The 20,845-nt window shown below is 31.4% G+C and overlaps 1 protein-coding gene across 1 annotated transcript; it reads right to left on the bottom strand.

Annotated features, from left to right (window-relative positions):
• Window positions 1-7,351: 7,351 nt before the first annotated feature.
• On the bottom strand, window positions 7,352-10,634 carry LOC107901354 (uncharacterized). The gene is made up of 9 exons (XM_016827313.2): window positions 10,426-10,634; window positions 10,128-10,339; window positions 9,591-9,772; window positions 9,212-9,496; window positions 9,070-9,128; window positions 8,928-8,964; window positions 8,747-8,818; window positions 8,202-8,526; window positions 7,352-7,883 (listed from the first exon to the last, which is right to left on the bottom strand). Exons 1-9 carry the CDS (start codon window positions 10,541-10,543, stop codon window positions 7,512-7,514), a joined length of 1,662 nt encoding a protein of 553 aa, XP_016682802.1. The 5' UTR covers window positions 10,544-10,634; the 3' UTR covers window positions 7,352-7,511.
• Window positions 10,635-20,845: the final 10,211 nt, after the last annotated feature.

Genomic DNA, 20,845 nt, shown 5'->3' with positions numbered 1-20,845 from the left:
CGATCTAGCTCCGTATTTTGTCTATCCGGATCTATACAAGTAAATTTAACTCAATTTAATACAATTCATATTCAATTCAATTCAATTTATATCTTAGGTAAAATTACCATTTTGCTCCTATACTTTTAATTAATAACAATTTCGTCCCTAGGCTCGTAAAATAAAATTCATGCAATTTAATCATTATTTCAAGCCTAGCGAATTTTCATATATCACAACAGAAGCCCATGTATTTCACAAAATTATGAATTTTTCTATGAATTTTATATCTTTTCAATTTAGTCATTAAATCATATTTTCATCAAAATTTCTTTAACAAAAGTTGTTTATCTATCAACAACCTTTCATTTTCTACCATGAAACTTCATAATTCATACATAATTATCCATGACAAAACTCGAGTACATTGATAACTTTGCAAATTAATCCCCGAGATAGCTAGATTAAGCTATTACGATCTCGGAAATGTAAAAATATTAAAACGGGACAAGAAAACATACCTAATCAAGTCAAATAAGTTTGCATGAGTTCTCTTCTCTTAGATAGGATTTCTATGTATTTTTTATTTGGGAAAGATGATGAAAAGATGATATTTTTATTAATTTAATCACTTATCATCTTTTAATATCTTTTATTTCCAATTTAGTTCTTTTCTTTATTCAATTTCCCATGGATGAACCGTCATTCTTATCTACTAACTTCTCTTAATGGTCTACTTGTCATATAAAGACCTCCAATTTTGAATTTCATAGCTATTTGATACTTATAGCTACTAGAACTCAACCTTTGCATTTCATGCAATTTAGTCCTTTTATCAATTAAACATGTAATTGGTAAAATTTTCGTAACAAAATTTTCATGTGACATTCCTATCATAATATAGACCATGCAATATTATTAAAATAATTTTTCTCTCAGACTCGAATTTGTGGTCCCGAAACCACTGTTCTGATTTTACTAAAAACGGTCTGTTACACAGATTAGGGTATCAAGTTCCCATCTAACCCCATACACCGATATGTGATCATGTGTCACATTACAAAATCAGTGCATTCAAGCTTCCAGATGCAATATGCGGCCACTAGATAAGGTAAACTGTCAACACTTTCTCCAACATATTAGATCCCATCCCAGTGCATGCAGTCAAATTAGCAGAAATACAGAATACAGTGTATGCTTTCAAAATTATCAACACATAAAACATACATGTATACTCACATACCGAAAACATAACAAATACCAAGTTTCGAATCTTACCTAAGGAGTATAGACCCCATGGAGGGTCCAATTATGAATTACAGATTTTAATGGCCTTGGATAAAAGTTTTCAGAATTTGGGCCCATGCGCCCAAAATGGCCAGCCTATGTAGCCAACACAAGCTACCTGACTAGCCCGTGTGTCCCACACGGTCTACATGATTTACCTGTGTAATCGCACACGCCTGTGTGCACCTACACGGCCTTGTGATGCACAACAGTATCAAATTTTCCATGAGATTTTCTAGATTTTTTTTCTGATTTTTCATGGTGGTTTCGAGTTAGAAATACACACCTTAATAATTTATGATGTAGATTCATGAACCAGTAGTCCCATACCTAAACCAACAACTCATACATGTTAATCAACACAATTTTTGCTAACCCCGATTGATCGAATCAATACCACCAACGTTAAAAGAACCTTTAGTAACATAACAAAAATAACTCCTACACGACGAAACTACTTACCCTCGACCGTAACAACAAATTAAAATGAGAACTTAATTCACTGGAGGTTCTACCGTCTCACGATCTTCTCCTAATTGCATCCAAACATAGAACCAAAAACCAAAGTCACTTCCCTTAAAAAAATTGGAAAAAAAACCTTATAAAAATCATTAGAAAACACTTACTCCCAAATACTCGAAAAATTAAAATCGCGAAAGGGGGCAAAGGTTGAACCACACACCAAAACATAGCGAAGAAATTGAAACAAAATAGCAAAGGAATCAAGAACATAATGAAACAATAAGTGTGGGTGAAAGAAAGGGAAAGAAAGAAAGAAAGAAAAACAAAAAGAACGTGAAACATGAATGGAAAACGTGGGGGATTTGACAAAAAATTACAAAGAAATAAAATAAAATAATTAAAATCCCCCATTTTTCCTCACCATTTAATTAAAAAACAAATAAAAGAATTATGATAACAACCCACCAGATACTGATAACTACTCAGATTTTCTTCCAAGAGTTTGAATTGAATCAAAACTTATCCACATGGACGACACAAAGCATAGAAATAAAAATATTTCCATTTGCTTGTGCAAAACCTCAAACACAAGACCAAAAGGTAAGTTGATTTCTTACCACCAAACCAATAGGCTCAGTCTTGATACAAGTCGAGCAAAAATAGTATTTAAGTCGAATAAATAGATATAGGGATAGGGGCAAAAATAACTAAATTTTCCCAAAAGTGAAATTTGAACCCATGGCCTCAAAAACACATTCAATGCCCTTACCCGCCAAAGCAAACACTTAATTATGACAAAACTTAATACATCAAAAATTCAAATTTTTGGGGCGTTACAATGGTGAACATTGAGATATTACAACAATGAGATGAACTGAAAAATCGATATTCTAAAATTACTCTTGTGAATTCTGTGATACTAGTGATGGTTAATTAAAAATTTGAAACTCTGATTTGCTATTTGATTGCGATTATATTATGCATTATTATTTAATATGACCTATCGACTGTTTGCACTGATCTTCTTGTAATTGAACTGACACTGAGTTTCATAGCTCACTCCCCGTTATTCTCCATCTTTATAAACAACCCGCCAGGTTAGAATGCAGACACGACACTCGGAGGGACTTGACTCAGTTTCGACTATTATAATATTTTGGATTAATTATTTGAAATTTTCCGTTATTCAGAAATTGTAATGTTTTATTTAAACTATGGCATGAGACTTAAGTTTTTTTAGGGATTATCTAGCATGCATGACCTTTAATTTTGATTAGGTTATTAAAATTAGGGAATTTAATTATTTATGCATGGAATACAACTTCTATTAATACTAAGTTAGGTATCAATTTATCCGTTGTTAGGTCATAAATTTTTAAGTATTAAATAAACTAGAAATTAATTAAGTTTTCAAAAGTAGTCATCATTTTGTAGGAAAGTTAAACTAAAACAGTTTTTGATAAACTTATAAACCTTTTTGAAAATAGACTAAAGTTTTCTACCAAAATAAAAAAAAAGTTTTAAAATGACTATTTTATAAACTCCGATTGCTACTAGGTCATTCCGGTGGTTGATGTAATCTCCCGGATTCAAGTCTAACGTCTAGGTCGGGTTGGAGATGTTACACAAATGCCTCTAAAATAGTATCAAAATTAACAATAAAATAAAAGTTATACAATATCCAAACAATAACAATACAATAGTAGCAATATAATAGCAAAATGATAGAAAAAAAACAGCAAAATGACAGTAAAGCAACAACAAAAAAAAGGTTTAGGTTGATTTGGATTGGGTTAGACCTGGGCAAAAAATCCTACCCAAGGCCCGACCCGTTTTCCCATCTAGAAAACATACATTATTTTTTGTCCAATCTCATTTTTCAAGCCTCTATTTTTTTCCAAACTCTTTTACTTTTTGAGCAAATCTTCGAACCTGAATGAATAGCCCAACCTATAATAAGTTCTAATGCTAATGATTAGATAGTTTTAAGTATTTATATATTTGTTTTGATACAGACAACCAGTCATTATCATGTTTACCATAAATCATTTAATATCCCTCGTTACATCATTGATATATATATTTTAAATTTTTACATCACGTTTGATTTGCTATAAGGGAATAGAGCTATAATGAAATAAAGCTGTAATCAGTAATTCAATTGTTTAGTTGAATGGAATGTGATAGAACTATAATAGTATTCTTGTGTTTGGTTAAATGGAATAAATATTTTAATAGCATAAGGAAAAAATTGAAATGACCAGAGTACCCTTAGCAAAAAAAATTTTAGGTAGATGATTATTGTTATTAAAATTTAATAGGATTGTTATTAAATATAATTTAATAATAATAAATACTTTAATCATATTTTAATATAATTGTTATTAAATATAATTTAATAAAATAATATATAATTTAATAACATTCTTAATATAATTATTTTATATTAAATTATATTAAAAAATTTATTTTAAATTATATTTTGAAATAAAATGTTTTATATTAAATTAAATTAATATTAAATATTAAATTATATTAAAATATTTCAAATATTTTATTTTTATATTTTCTAAGTCCAAATTTTAAAGGACTAATCTGAAAATTAATTTTGTTTTGTTATTCAAGGTTGCATGGAATAGCCATTCTTTGGTATATATCTATTAGGGGAGGACAATAAATAGAGAAGTAATGATCATTTCATTGAATAAGTATCACGTTCAACAAAACAAAGGAACAGATTACCATTCAATAAATAAAGGGGGAGTGTTATTCCATTCCCGCAACCAAACATGTTGTAAGGGTCTTGCTCTTGCATATCTAAATTTGTGTGCTTAAATGTTGTGGTGGGGGTGGGGCTGGGGGATTTTTATTTTATTTAGTATTAATATATTTATATTTATTTAATATTAATATAAAATTTAAATTAATTATTATATATATTAAAAATATTTATTTTTAAATTTTATATATTATTATTTCTTGCCAACTATATTTTTTATTTTTATATATTTTTAATTTATTATTATATTTTCTTGAAAATATTTGTGTATTTTTATATATTTCTTTGAATTTTTTAGAATTAAGATCAAATTGAGACAATTTGTAAATTTTGAGTTTAATTTTTTAAAATTATGACTAAATTGATATAACATGTAAAAGTTTAGGGTTAAATTTGTTATTATACCAATTGTTTTAACTGTCACATCATCTTATCATTTGTGATTTTAAAAGGAGTAGTCAAAATGACATAATTATGTAACGTGAATGCTTAAATTGCGAACTTTTATTTTTGATACCTAAAATGAATTTTTTTATAGTTGGATGACTATTTATATAGTTTAGCCTAAAATTTATAATTATAATAGTAAAAAAATTGTATATAACTTATTAAGTAAAAAATATTTGTATATTTTTGTAAAGAAATTATTTGGTATATTGTCAATGTAGTTTTTAAACTCCACAAGCAAGGTTAAGAGGTTGACAAGTGTCCTATAAGGTATAATAAAATATTAAAAAAATATATTTAAAAAAAAAGACACTTGACAATTTTTTAAGGGTATTTGTGAAATAAAAAGAGTACCAAATACTAACCCGTTTTTATAAGAGTAATTATTTTGTAGAAATTTTTAATAAATCCACAAACGGAATTTTAAATCCATAAGTGAGATTGAGATATTGTCTTATGTCCTATTCATTTATTTATTTTTAAATACTACATAAAGACACATGATAGAATCTCAAACTCCGTTGGTAGAGTTAAAAGTTTGTACCAAATAATCATCATTTTTACAAATATCATTAAATTTATAAAACTTAACTAAAATGATATATTTATATTAAAAAATGTAATCTTAAAATTAAATAATTTAAAAAATATAATACACTAAAAATATTAAAATAAATGTTTCTCAACAAATTGAAAATAAATGAAAAAAAAGTCTTTATAAATAAATGCAACTTAACAAGCAAACGCCTTTAAAATATTAACAAAATTAACAATAAAACAAGTGTTACACAATGTTTAAACAGTAACAATAAAATAGTAGCAACATAATAATGAAATTATCGTAAAATAATAACAAAAAGTAGGAAACAACAGCAAAACATGAAAAAGCAGCAACAAAAACAACAGTTTTTTTTATTGAAAATTCAAGCTGGGCCAGGCCCAAGAAACCTTATCTAAGGCCAAGCCCGTAAGCGGGCTTTGTTTTTTTTCTTTTCGTCCAAACTTCTTTTTTTGAACCTATATTTTTGTCCAAACCCTTCCACTTTTTAGGCGGACCTCCCATCCGAACCAATCGGACTTACCCATAGGCAACTCTAAATTTAATTAATTTTTTGAATTAATGAAAATGATTCATTTTGGTGGGAATTAAATCCCTCAACTTAAAAAATTCAGGCTCCTAAAAAAGATAGCAGTTAGGCCAAATCCTTGTAACTAAACCGGCAATATAGGATCAAGAAACTGCAACCACAACACTGTTTCTATGTCCATTCAATAAACAAAACCTAGACGGCTTAGGCTGGAAATTCCTTTTCCTTTGAATGCAATGGCTTGCAGGCTTGATGGGTTTCACTTTAGCCTGATAATTTGGTGAGTCAGGAGCCACCCCGGTTGGGCTTAGAGCGGGTGGCTTTTTATTGAAACTCCGATGCAGGGTGCACCTAAAGGACCCCGAGTGAGAGGTTGGTGAACACAGGCATGTGAGGCGTCCGGACTTGGAATTTGATGATACAGACATTGCCGGAAAGATGGGAGAAAAATGCTGGGGTTTTTATAGTGCCTTAATTAAGCTTTGCTTTCATGGATTTTTAATTAACGTCAGTACTGTGTTATGGTTATTTTGTATAATATTGAGCATTAGGTGCTTCAATTCCCATGTAATTTTGAAGGGGCATAAGGGCCATGATAGTAATCAATGGGTCTAGTCAATGGTGAGTGCCTGGTTGCATGCGTGCCGGTTAAAAGAGAAAAAAATACCGTGGAGGTCCAGTCAAGAAAATTGAGTTCAAATTTTAATAAAATCGAGATAATATAATGTATTAATTTTCCGGCTCAGTCTTTGGGTTAATGACAAAGTTGAGGTTCTAGACCGTGAGATAATATGTTCCAAGTAAATTATGTATGGTTTAAATTTATTTTGATTTAGATCTAAATATATAGTAATTATCAACTTAACCGTGATTATAGATATTTGGATATGTATTGTTTGTATTTGTAATTTAGCAGAGTAGCAACTTTGAAAATGGAGTTAAACTTGGATTTGCTTACCCATCTTGGAGGTGGGTTGCGTAAAACTTGGGACAAGCACGAACATGCATTGGCGTTAGGCATCCCCTTATCTTCTAAGTCTGACAAAAAATGGTGACACGTATTGGAATTGGTACATTCAAATCCACAGTTGGAGATGCACTAAGCATACTGATAAAGACATGTCGCCAACTTTTGGCTTGGGGACAATTTACATTGGAAATGTTGGATCTGGGAAAGCACTTGTTCATGCTATGACGTCTTCTAGTGTCACATTTTGTGCAGAGAAAATAGCACGACTGTTCATATAACTTTAATTTCTTGATGTTGATTGATGATGACAAAGATCTTATTTCTGCTTATGCTTTTAGATTAATAGGAAAAATACATTTCATTGATGAACAATTAGCAGGCACAAGATTAAGCACGTCTACTGTATTTAACAAGGATTCAAACCTAAGGAAAACAAGCATAATATACAAAGTAATGCAACGAAAGTTACTTGGAAATAAACAAGTGCGTTTGTGACGTTCTAGTGACCCTTGTTTACGCCTTCCACTCTAGCATCGTGCTGTTTAGTATAAACGCGATGCCTTCTCTCTCTTGCATAAATCACCCAAAACATCAATGACAGCATCACAGCTGCAGATACAATTACTAATCCGATGTAGATCCATTGACTATAGCGGCACAGACCTGGGCAATGATCATGACTGATATCTGTGAATGTATCGCGCACGAAAGTGCAGTCTTGCAAATTAACCAGGAATGGACCGTAGCGATATAGACCATAACTAATATTCACCGCAGCTGACATCTGACTATAGAATTGAGGGGTCAGCCGCCCAGGTGTAGTACATATCCCGGAAGGTGTAGATACGTTACAGGTATATTTCTTCCAAACCTGTTTAAAAACAAACATAGCCACTCATGAGATGTGGTAAAAAGTTTCGAATAAGTGGAAGCCTGAAGATGGGCTGAGAAACTCTAATGCAGATTTTGAAACCTTTTTTTTTTAAGACTCTTTATTGAAACATAAGATTGACCATGGTATTCAGAACTTGTGTATTAACATAATCACCACAGTCTTTGGGGTTTAGGGTATTAAGTGTATGCTCTGACTCGGCCTGTATGCTACATGTGTGTGCATCGTGCATTAGATTTACCCCTATTTATTCATGGTCAAGTAATTTCCACTTATAAGAAAGGCTAGTTTCGTTACCTCTGAAGAATTGTGCAAGCTAACTTCACCAGATGCACACATACGCTCTGAGAGATTTGAATGGAATGGATTGCAGAGAACAGGCACCAATGGACCAGATTGATTGTAATATAAAGGTGCCAATTGTGGTGGGAAATTACGGTTGGCAACAGTATTGATGATGCCATTCACGACATTTACAAGTTGGTGAGTGACATTCTTGGTTTGTAACAAGGTCTCTTGGGCCGTTGCATTGTCCACACATGGCAGAATGTCATCTAGCGCAGTATGTGCAGTGGGATTCTGGACCCATTGGTCCATGGCAACACATGAATCTCCTGCAACACTGTGAAGCAAGGGAAACAATTTCAATTTAGTAAACATATCATATTAATGAAGTGTCTAAGAACAGTCTTTATCTTTTGGCCAAGAAATTAAACTGTAAGCTATATCACCATTAGCATGTTCATAAATCCGAGTACGCAGAAAACCTGGTAATTATATCAAAGATATGCATGTGCATTCAGGTTTGAATGAGCAAACTAGAGGGGAGGAGGAGAACATACTTGTGGAGGAGATTAAATACACCACATAAAATAAATGTGCCAGCAACAAGAATCCACCCAAAGATCACCAGCCTGCATTGGTTAATAACTGAAGTGTTTGACAAGTAACACATGTTCATAAGATCTATACCATTTATTTTGAAGCGTACAACCAAAAATACATTAATGATAATTTGCTTACGTGTAGACCAGAAACTGCAATCCAAGAATGGAGAATACTGCAGCAAAGTCATCAAAATAACAGCATAAAGTTTAGATGATATTGCAATACTCAAATTAGTACGAATCTAGGAGGAATAGTTAAAGAAGCAATAGTAACTTACAGAATCCAAGAAATGCCAAAAAAAGCATCACAGCTGCGACAATGACAAGAGCCAATCTCCTGCATCATTTACCATAATATCAGTTTGATGATCTGCACTCCAAGATTATTCTAATTTCAAGATTCTACATGCTTTAACTTACATGCGGTCCAAACCGTGTTGAATTCTGTCTTTATTATCACCTGTTTGAGTGGAAAGTGTCGAAGCAGAAGCGTTGATCTTCTTGTCAACATCATCAATGCTTTTTTGGATATCAGGTGATAGAATAGTTGAATCCACACTAATTGTTTTAGCTGCAGAAAGATAATCCGACACATTCCTAAGGTTTTCAGCTGTAACATCTGCCTTATGAACAGCATAATCCAGTGTGTTCGTTGTACTGGCATGAAATTTTCCTTGACCGATGTACAGCACAATACAGCCAACACTGCAAAATGAAGTTAAAACTCAAGCTACTGTTAATGTGGTTCTTTAAACACATATATATTGAAAGTTCATAAAGAGAGAGGGAATAGAGTTACATTGCAGCAATGGTGAAGAGTATGAGGAAAATAAGAGATAGAGCATAAGCTATTCGAGAGTAGCCATAAGAATCTAGTTGACAACAACAATGACGGATGCATATGACGAACAAGCATAGCGCGAATAACACAAACCAGATTCCAGCAATGACAAAGAATGGAGCCGCTGTAAAACCCACAGACTGCAAATATAAACCATAAAAATGATATTAAACAAAAAAAAAATAGATAGAATCTAATTTATAAGATGTATTGCAAGAACTTAGGGGAAGAACTGGATTACCGGAGTCAATGGCTAGAAATACAATTAATTATATTCTCAAAAAATCATAACCAACCTATCACAATGACATAAAACATAAAAAAAATCTATGAAAAACAAAAGATCTTATAAAACTGTACAATTCAAGGTTGTACAAAATTCAGGAATCTTGGTTAAATCTCTCAATTTTTCAAAAAGTACCAAAATGACATAAAAAATGGCCAAAATGAATGATTAGAAGAAAAATGAAATTAAAAGGTGAAGAAGAAACCGACAGCCCAATAGTGTTGATTGCTGATATTCCAGCCACCAGTGTACTTGTTAAAATTATTAAGAGGGTCTTTCCTCTGTGTCCTCTTTTCAGCCAAAATCAAAGAAGAGTTGTTGACTCCTTCACTTCCCTCTACAAGGTTCCTCCTTTCTATCTTCCTCCATGGCAACACTTCACTCTGCTCTTTCTCCCCAAAAACTAAACTTTTATGATACCCTATCAAAGGAATTAAAAAGAAACTGTTAAAACCACAAAAACCCAGGAATAAAAACTGAAAACTTTCCTTTAAAAGAAAATAACACCTTGGATGTGTGAAGTTGGGAAAATTGAGGCTTCAGAAACTACTTCAGGTCGGAAAAGAAACAAAGAGAGAAGAAAAAGAAGAAACAATGTAGGAGGGTTTGCTCTGAAACACGACATTATGATGTTAGTTTTCCTGTTTTTTCAGTGTCTCTGTTCCTCAGATGGTTTTTTGAGAGAGAGACAGAGGGTTAAATTGCAATTATAGAGGTTGATGCTTGCTTTCTTTCTCGTCTGTATGCTTTCTTTTACCAAAATGCCCATGAAGATGACCCGAATCTCACATTTTTTTTTCTTAATAAATCTTATTCTCCTTTGCACAATAAATTAATGAAAAAATTCTTATTCTCTTATTCTCCTCTCAATTTAAAGTTTTTTTTTTAGTGTTAATTAAAAGGGGAAATGATTATAAGTTGTAATGTTTGTCAAATCAATAATCATTAATATTACAATGTCTCATAATACATTTATAAGTGAAAACACGTCTAAAACGAAAAAGAAAAAAAAATCATCACCAGCGTAAATCATGGTGCTGAAGTGTAATTAGCATGTTTGCTTCCTGTTCTCAATTTATCCATTCTTTTATTATTAATAATTGAACTAAGTATCATTTTAATTAGATAAATCACGAAAATATCATTTCATAATTTCTAAAAATTATATTATTTAATACTATTTTAGTCTTTTTATTTTTATAAAATTAATAATAAATTTTGATAAAAAAAATATTAATACTAAAATTCACCAAATTCAAATACAAAAATTAAACCCTTAACTTACTATTAGTAGAATTTGAATTTTTTTTTATTACAGTCACACATTTGCTTTTCTTATGAATTTATATTCATAGATTTGATTTGGAAAGATGTATCATAATGTGATTTAATTATAATCTTAAACTTTTAATTGAAATAAAATTTATTTATTATAAAATTGACTTGGAAAGAAATTTCTAGTTACGGTAACCTCATGTTTTCAGATCCCATTATTAAATTAATCGCTTGTTTATTATCACATCCAACGATCAAAAGACGCATCCATACATCTTAAGCCATGTTCATCCCATCAATAATCGCTTGCAATTCAGCATCTCCATCATCGTGTTAAGTTTAAACCATCCCACCTGTAGACATTCCCATCCTATAAACATTTAGTTCAAATCTAAAAAAAAATACATGATCGGCTAAACTCTCCAGGCTAATTCCTCGACATTTTAAAACTATTTTAAAACCATTGGTCAAAATAAATTTAATGAAATAAAAGTTTTAAAAATTTTCCCATTGACACACACAAAAATCATGGAGTGATTTGGGCCACTATGCATTATCTCATATGTTTATCATCTAATTTTGAAAAAGATAGTATTACCATTAAAACAAAACAAAGCAGATTATGCATGAATTATTCTTAATTTCAGGAGTAGACCCACATGATTCCTTCATAATTTGATTGGTCAAAGGTCAACGAATAAGAGGAAAAAAAATAAAAACTTGGGTTGCCTAAAAATTAGGATAGAAAAGAGAAATTTTAATTTAATTTGGGCTACAAAATTATTTTAAAATGATGGTTTAACATATGAGTTTTACACCTAATACAACAAAATCTCTTCACTTTGATTGTTTTATATAATATAGTAAATTAATTTAATGATATTAACTCATTTAATTATTTGTTTAAGGTTCATTTGATCGTGGCCCACTTCATGGTTCACCATTCACACGCATTACAAAATCCACAGTTGTTGAGAGCAAAAGATTTCATTTTGAATTTCATCCCTTTTATTTTACAAAATCGAATAACTAAATTTTTCCTTTTCTTTTGGTTAAAATTTCATCCTGAAAATTTATTAAATTAAGTAAAACTGACTAATTTAAATGCATGTGTTTAATAACAACAAATGAACTCACTCTTAATTTTTTTTAAAAAAAAATACAAAGATTAGATTGTGAAAAATTAAAATTGAGGGACTAACATTTCTATTTTCATACAACTTTTATAAAAAAGAAACCAAGGAAGGCAGTCCACCTTTTTTCTTTATTTTATGGTTTTGGATTTAAAATCTAAAATTTGAATTTTTAAAATAAAGTAAACCCTATAACCTTTACATTTCTATACTTAAATATACGGTTTTTCTTAAAGTCAAATATACGATGATTTGAATCTGAATATTTTCATATATAAAAATGTATTCTCTTAGAGCTTGTTTGGTTTGGTGTATTGGCGCCAATACACCCCTAATCGGTGGGCCCCATGTAATACCTATCTAAGACGCCGTTTGGTTGAGCGTATTGCTAATACGTGTGTATCCCCTTACTTCCCTAATCGGTGAAAAGCACCGATTTCTATTCCCCCCTTCTGCCCAGATTAGACGACGCTACCCTAAACCCTCCCTCTTTTACCCCTAATCGATCCCCTCTGTTTCTCTTCCGTTTCCCACCTTCATCCGAATTGCTTCCTTGTTTCATTGCTTTTTCCCAGTATTATTTTCTTGCCTTTTCTGCTGATTTGCCCCCTGATTATTTTCTTTTCTATTTCGGCCGATTTGCTCACAGTTTCTGCCGATTTGCGTCATCGGTTAGTCTATGTTTCCCGATAGATTAATATCCTTTTCTATTGTAGATGAAAACCAATACTTCCGAGGTAAATATGATCTATTGTTTTTATCTAATCGGTTTCCCCTTTTGCTTTTTCAGGTTCTTCTTCATTGTGCCCCGATTTGCTAATAGGTTAGTTTTAGCCAATTTTATTCTGTTTGTATTGCATGTGCGATTGAAATGTGTTTTCTGTTGTTGGTTAGGCTTAAGAAATGCATGCCGTTCGAAGTTGTTCTCTCTTCTCTGCTAATCTTCGATTTCTGTTTGTTCTGTTGTAATTTTCGAGTCCTTTTTTGATCTCCAAAACCGAATGAGATTTCTTCCAATGTTTGTTTGTTTAAGTGCCTGAACTGAGTAGCAAAAATAGGTAAGATCATTAAGTTCTTTTGGTCCTCTGAAAGTAGCAAAAATAGGTAAGATTTCTGCAGTTCGAGTTCTTTTGTTTGTTTGTTCTGTTGTAGTTTGGTCCTCTGAAAGTAGCAAAAATAGGTAAGATGAAAATGTTAGATGATAACGAATGTTCAAAACAATTTATAATGTTAAGAATATTGAATTTCATGCGGAGTGCAGATCATAGAAACTAGAAGCTGTTAGATGCAATTTGTGTAGTCTGGCTTTGGATATATGTGTGAAGATACTGATACTGGTACTTCAATGTCTTTCATGTTTTCCATTTTTTCTAAATAGTTAATTAGGATGAACAGAAATATGATTTTTTTAAGATATTAAACATTTTGGAACTTGAGGTTCTTGTTATTGATTGAATAGGATGTTTGATATGAGTAAGAATTTCTATTTTCTTTTTGTGTTTTAATCTATGAATTTGGGCAAGATATGAATTTGAGTTATATGTATATAACTAATTTGTTGTAAATTAAGAATAAAATTTGATATTTTCAGACTTTGATAAACAGAAAAGCAATGATGAGTTGGATTTTCCAATCAGTGTAATATGATTTTTTTTCTTCTAACCAAGCTATTTATATGTTTATGTTTAATTGTAGGTCCAAAGTTCTGAATTCTATAGTCAAACTTATAATGTTTCATCGGAACTTTTTAAAAAGCAATAATATTATTGCAAAATTCTCTACAACTACCTTTTATCAACTTGTTACAGTCATTAAGTTCTATTGTTGGTTTTTGAACTTATCAAAGTACATTGTGTTTGGATCATTTATTAAACATAATTATGTATTTTCTGCTAGTAATATCACAAGATAGATAATATCGAGATAGAACAGTTTTAACCTCTGAGGTGGGTTAGCTTTGATACACATGGTCAGTTTTATTATGATTTCAATCTTGTAGGTAAGTTAAAGTACTTGTACATTACAAATTCATGTTTGAAGAGGTTATAGGCGATAAAGATTTTGTTGGTTTGTTCTGGACATTGTTGTACCTGTCTGCTGGAAAATATTATTTTAGTTTGTTAGTGAGTAGAAGATGAAACTGTTGTGGAAGATGAAATGTTATTTTAGTCTGCTGGACCTTGTTCTTGATTTGGTAGTCAATAGAATTTGTTATTTTAGTTCTTTTGGACCTTGTCTGCTGGAAAATTTTGATTTGTTCTTGATTGGGACGAGTATAGGATTTGAAGAGCATGTGTTTTGAACATAGGCCATGATAATACAAAGGAAAAAGTCAGCCATTAAAATAAGCAAGTAATTACTTTCAGGTTCAATTAGCATTCAAAATAAGCTTTCCTCATTCGCTTTCAAAAAAATGTTGATCAATATTGCTAAAACTTGTAGAAGCAAGTAATTAATTTCATTAAAATACATTTCCTTTTAATTACTTTTCATGCCCTTCATGATGTTTTAGGGTGAAAGTTTGTAATCTATTTACCAAAGCTAAATTATAATTATATCTTTCTTTATATGACATTTCACCGACCAAAGTAAGCTAATTTAATGTGATTAATTGCTCTCTTTTTATTATGGTTTACGTCACTATCTCTCAAACCATATTCATTTCGTTTACTTTTGTCTCTAATTTTTTTTACATTGGTATTTAAATTATTTATCGATTACTATTTTTAGTCAAATAATTTAACGAGTTTAAAAAATAAATACTCCATCCGATTATTATTTTTATTCATATTTAACAATCTTATTTGCTTATCTAGTTTATGACTTGTATAATATTTGTCATGAGAGCAATTTTAAGTTAAAATTGTCACTTAATCCAATTTAACAAAGTAAAAGGATTAAATTTTTAAAATTATAAATAAATAAATTAAATTTTAAATGTGTAAAAAATATAGAGACGAAAGAATAATTAAACCAAAAATGGGGCTTGTGACCTAATCTATCAAAAAAAATTCTTCATGCGGCAAAGGTTGTTATTATTTAAAATAGTACAGGTAATTTATTATAAATTCGATGTTTAATTAAATTATAAATATTATGATACTAATAATGAGAACATTATTAATAACATAAATATAATTGTAATTATTATAATTTTTATCTTTAATATTAATAATTTGAAATTAATAATAAACATGAAACCTGTTTGTTAAGTATTAATGTTGATATAATTTTATGTGGAGAGAATTATATTTTATATTAATTAATAAAAATTATCATATATATTTAAAATATACGTAAAATTAAAAGATTATACATACACCAACAATGTTTTTAGGGTAAATAACATTAAACCAACAATTATACATACACCAACAATGTTTTTAGGGTAAATAACATTAAACCAACAATTATACATACACCAACAATGTTTTTTAGGGACAATAACATTAAACCAACAAGTAATTTTAGGTCAATTATACATACACCAACAATTAATTTTAGGTCAATTATACATGCTTTATAATTTCTTTATTGTTTGGGTGATTCATAAAGAAATGAAATTAAAGTTGCAACGATATCATTTAGTATCAACTATTTTGCTTCGTGTGTTCTAAATTTGTATTGTTTATTTTTGTTTTATAATGTGTAATTGCAACTTCAATTCATTGATAGTGTGTTATAATTTTAATATGTTTCAGTAATGGCTCGTCTGCCTTTAATTGCACAAAGTGTGAGGCGTAAAAGAATTGGTCTTGCTTTGACATTATGGTTGGAAATCTGTAGAATTGCGATTTGGTTCTTGTTTAGAATGGGTGCCAGCCTTAGCCTACAGACTTATCAACCAAGGATTAGTCCTACACCTTAGATTTTTATGCAAAACGGGATTATGTGAAGAGGCTTGTATATGCTAGTGACGAGACTTGTATTGAACAAGTTAGGATGAATAGAACTGCCTTTTGTAAACTATGTGAGATGTTAGAATCGATAGGGGGATTGAAGTCGTCAAGGTTCATGCTTGTTGATGAGCAAGTAGCAATGTTTTTACATATCATCTCCCATCACCTGAAAAATCGAGTTATCAAGCATCACTTTAGAAGGTCCGAGGAAACTGTAAGCAGAGCATTTCATAGTGTTTTAGATGCTGTCATACGCTTACAAGATGTCTTATTTAAAAAGCCGGAGCCAATTACAGCCGACTCTTCTGACACAAGGTGGAAATGGTTTAAGGTAGTAGACTGAGTTTTAGATATAGCTTGTACAACATTTAGTTGACTTAGATTTAAATTAGTATTCTAACACAAGGTTTTATATCATGTGATATAGAATTGCTTAGGTGCTCTTGATGGAACCCACATAAAGATTAGGGTGCCAACAGCTGATAAACCTAGATATCGAACCCGAAAAGGTGACATAGCAACAAATATGCTAGGTGTTTGTACACCTGAGATGCAATTTGTTTATCTTCTTCCTAGTTGGGAAGGTTCAGTTGCCGATGGACAGGTGCTCCGAGATGCCATCAGTAGAAGACATGGACTTAAAGTTCCTCATGGTACAGTGTATACTTAGAGGAATTTGAATTATTCATTAAGATCAAACTTTGTTTGCTGAATTAATCATTTTTTAGCCAATTTATTTTATAGGTTGTTATTATCTAGTTGATGCTGGATACACAAATTGTGAGGGATTTCTTGCACCATTTAGAGGACAGCGATATCATCTGAACGATTGGCGTCAGAGTTATCAGCCAAGTTCTCCGCAAGAGTTTTTTAATATGAAACATGCCTCAACACGTAATGTCATTGAAAGATGCTTTGGCTTATTAAAACTTAGATGGGGAATACTTAGGAGTCCATCGTTTTATCCTGTAAGGGTTCACAATAGAATTATTATTGCATGTTGTTTGCTCCATAATTTTATTCGAACCCATATGAGTATTGATCCCATTGAAACGGAGGTGGGAGAAGGATTACCTACTAATGTGGTGGATGATGATAACCGAATATCACAAATATTCATCCATCGGATGCTTGGGCAACTTGGAGGATGGAACTAGCCAACCAAATGTTCGATGAATGGCAAGCATCTAGAAATTAGTTAGGTTTAGGGACAAATTCAGTTTGAATTGATTTGTTGATGTTTTTTTATGTATCTACTTTGTGAAACTTTGGTGATCTTTATGAAACTTTATGAAACTTTGTTGAATTATAATGTAATTATCTTTTCATTAAGCATGTGTTATAAATTTAAATTTAGAATTGAACTACCGATATAATATTATAAACTGTTCACCCAACAATTAAATGATATTCAAAATAGTAAATAATGTTAATTTGTTTTTTTTTAAGAACAATATGTCAGGTGTTCCACCAATGGGTGCTTCTTCTCAAGCTTCTCGAGGAAGCAAAAGAAAATGGGTTCCAGAGGAGGATGCAGCCTTGGTTTCTTGCATGGTGGATTTGCACAATGTAGGAACATTTAATGCTGATACCGGGTTCAAAGCCGGTTATTTGAACGAGCTAGAGAAAATGCTAGAAAAGGCTTTACCAAGAGCAATGTTGAAGGCGAAACCAAATATTGAATCTCGGATTAGGTGCCTAAAAAGGGAATGGTCAGTCGTCTACGACATGCTTAATGGCCAAAACAACAGTGGTTTTGGTTGGGACGAGCATAGGCAGCTCGTTGTTGCTGAAGATGCAGTTTGGGAATCCTATGTAAAGGTAAAATGTATTTCAAGTATTTATTTGTTTTTTTACAAAACTTATAACTAATATGCTGTACAACCCAATTTTGCCCACTACCCAAACCAATGCCCACCTAGACCTACCCAGACCCAACAAACCTAACCCATCTAAAGGTCCAATTACCATTAACCTCAGCTACCCAACTACCCAATTACAAACCAAAGCCCAAATTAGCAACCCAATACCCAACTAAGCCTAACCCAGCAACCCAAACCCGAGGCCCAATGTTTAAGGCCCAACTTCACAAAAAAATCTGCCTAGGGTTTCAGAGACTAAAACCCTAGGCGCCGCCCCCCCTTTTAGCCTTTTGACCTTTTGGCTCCCTGCCACCGCCGCTGTTGTCACATCACCACCGCCATGGTCACATCACCGTTCACCCACTTGCGCCGTCACCTACAAAAACACGCAAGAAACAGTAGCAACAAGAAGAGAAAATAAAAAAAAACTATGTAAATAGACTATAAAAACCGAGGATCCCCCACTGCCAAGGGGTTCGGGTTTTGGTGATTCTCTGTTCTCTTTTTTGTAACATTCAAAAAAATCAAAAAATCAAAAGGTGATTTTGTTTTCTCGTTTTCGCATCTCTTTTCTCATACTCGTTTTTTTATACATACACATATATATATTTATTAAAAGCAGTTTATTTGCGGAAAATAAAAAAATAAAAATTTTACCTTTCACGCGGTGGCCGGCGCGACGCCGGTACGGTGGGCCGATGATCGGCGCGGGGAGGGTTTGGAACCCTGAAAGCTTGGCTGTTGAGAGAAAATGTGGAGTTTTTTTAGGGAATCGGTTAAAATGATTTTTTTGGAAGAAAATGGGTTTAAATACCCAATCCCAAACGGCGCCGTTTAAGCCTTCTCCGACCCGCGCGGTGATCCGACCCTAGGGGAGGATCCGCGCATTTTCGCTAAATGGACTAATTGCGCCATTGGTCCCTTTGATTTTGTAGCGCTTTCAGGGCAATTTTCCGCATACTTGCGATTTCGACCATAAATTTCTCTTTTGTTTCAATTTGGTCCATAGACTATGGGTTAGGACTGCACTTGAACGGCGTCGTTTGGCTGGTGTGGGATATTTTCCCCACTGATCCCCCTTTCCTTTTTCGCTTTTGAAATTAGTCCCTACGTTGTTTTCCTTTTTTAAAAATTATCCCGCCTATTTAGTTTAAATTGTATTTTAATCCCTTTTTATTATCTTGTTATTTTATCATTTAAAATGTGATACTGTGCTTTTCATGTTTTTTTTTTATTTTTCAAATCTTGCTATATATATGTATGTATATGCATGATGATATTTAATAATATATATATCATTTTATTATCTTTTTAATATATATGTGTATGTGTTTACATTTACCTTAGTTTTTTTTATATATCTATATGCCTATGTTTCTAAAATATGTATTTGTATACACACATTCATGCGTATTGCTTAACCTGCATATATACATATACTTGCATATTATATATGTATATATATATTTGATTACACATTTTATTTTCATGAACATACACATATTTATATCTCTTTGTATATATCTTAAAATCCTTTTTCTATATTTTATAAGTTGTATATACATATTTTCTTTCATTTTACAATGTATGTATGCACCTATTTTTCATATGTATTTCATTATTTTCATATTCAATAATTTTATACACCTACGCATATATATATGTACATATTTTTATATATATAAATTTTTTTCCTTCTTTTTAATATACTTTATATATATTTTTTATATATTTTATAATTTATGCATACACACATATTTTAAATTCATGTCCATATACATCTCTTTACATTTGCAATTATATTCAATATTTATTTATTTCATTTTCATTAGTATTCTAAATGATAGGTTTAATTTTGTTTGTTTGTATATTTTATTGTTTGTATGTTGTAAGGTCGACTTTTATTTATTTTATGTCGTTATCGCATTTCATATCGTTTTTATACTTTCATATCCATTATGGTTTTACCATGCATAAAAATGTAATTTGCTTTCGTATTTTTGTTATGGTTTTCGTGTTTTTATTATACTCGATTTAACAAAATTTGTTTTGAATAAATAATATTTCATGTTTAGATTCGAGAGGATCGTACCCTAACTTACTGGGTTTCGATTTTCACGATAAGTCTAAATGCACGAATCTTTTTAAACTCAATTTTCAAATGATCTCGGGATTAAAGAAATTGCGTCCTAACTTACTGGTCGTGATCTCGTTTTCAAATCCGAGAGGGCTAAAATATTTTTTTAAAATAAGCATTTTTTATTCGCGTATCGGGAACTCGAGACATTGTGTCCTAACTCACTGGATATGATTCTCTTTCTCGAATAACGTGAAATATTCTTCTTTTCTTTTTTTTATTTTAATACAAGGATTGTATTTTTAAAATTCTTCAAAGTTCTCAATTTTGGACATTAAGACATTAAGTAATCAACTAGGTACCAATTTTGGGCGTATCGAGGGTGCTAATCCTTCCTCGTGCGTAACCGACTCCCGAACCCGTTTTTTTGGATTTCGTGGACCAAAATCGTTGTTTTAATAAAAAAATAAAATCGTTTATTAAAAACAACCAATTTTCAAGGTGATCCAATCACACCTCATCAAAAAGGATTGGTGGCGACTCCCGTTTCATTTTTCAAAACTCAAGTCGACCCCGTTTTCCATCAAAAAAATGGTGTCAACAAATATGATTTCCTCATTTTTTTTAGAGTCACAAAGAAGCCTCTCAGTTCAGACATCGTTCTTTCCCTTACTACAACCA

The sequence above is a fragment of the Gossypium hirsutum genome, chromosome D06 (assembly GCF_007990345.1).
Source record: "Gossypium hirsutum isolate 1008001.06 chromosome D06, Gossypium_hirsutum_v2.1, whole genome shotgun sequence".
Taxonomy (NCBI): domain Eukaryota; kingdom Viridiplantae; phylum Streptophyta; class Magnoliopsida; order Malvales; family Malvaceae; genus Gossypium; species Gossypium hirsutum.
Note: the sequence above shows the minus strand (reverse complement) of the source record. Positions and strands in the feature narration are given on the sequence as shown.

Coding starts and splice junctions, on each gene's coding strand:
- LOC107901354 (XM_016827313.2), bottom strand. CDS start 10,543: ATGTCGTGTTTCAGAGCAAACCCTCCTACATTGTTTCTTCTTTTTCTT. Junction 9,129..9,211: donor CAACACGGTTTGGACCGCAT/GTAAGTTAAAGC, acceptor TAAATGATGCAG/GAGATTGGCTCTTGTCATTG. Junction 8,527..8,746: donor GTATTTAATCTCCTCCACAA/GTATGTTCTCCT, acceptor CTTGCTTCACAG/TGTTGCAGGAGATTCATGTG.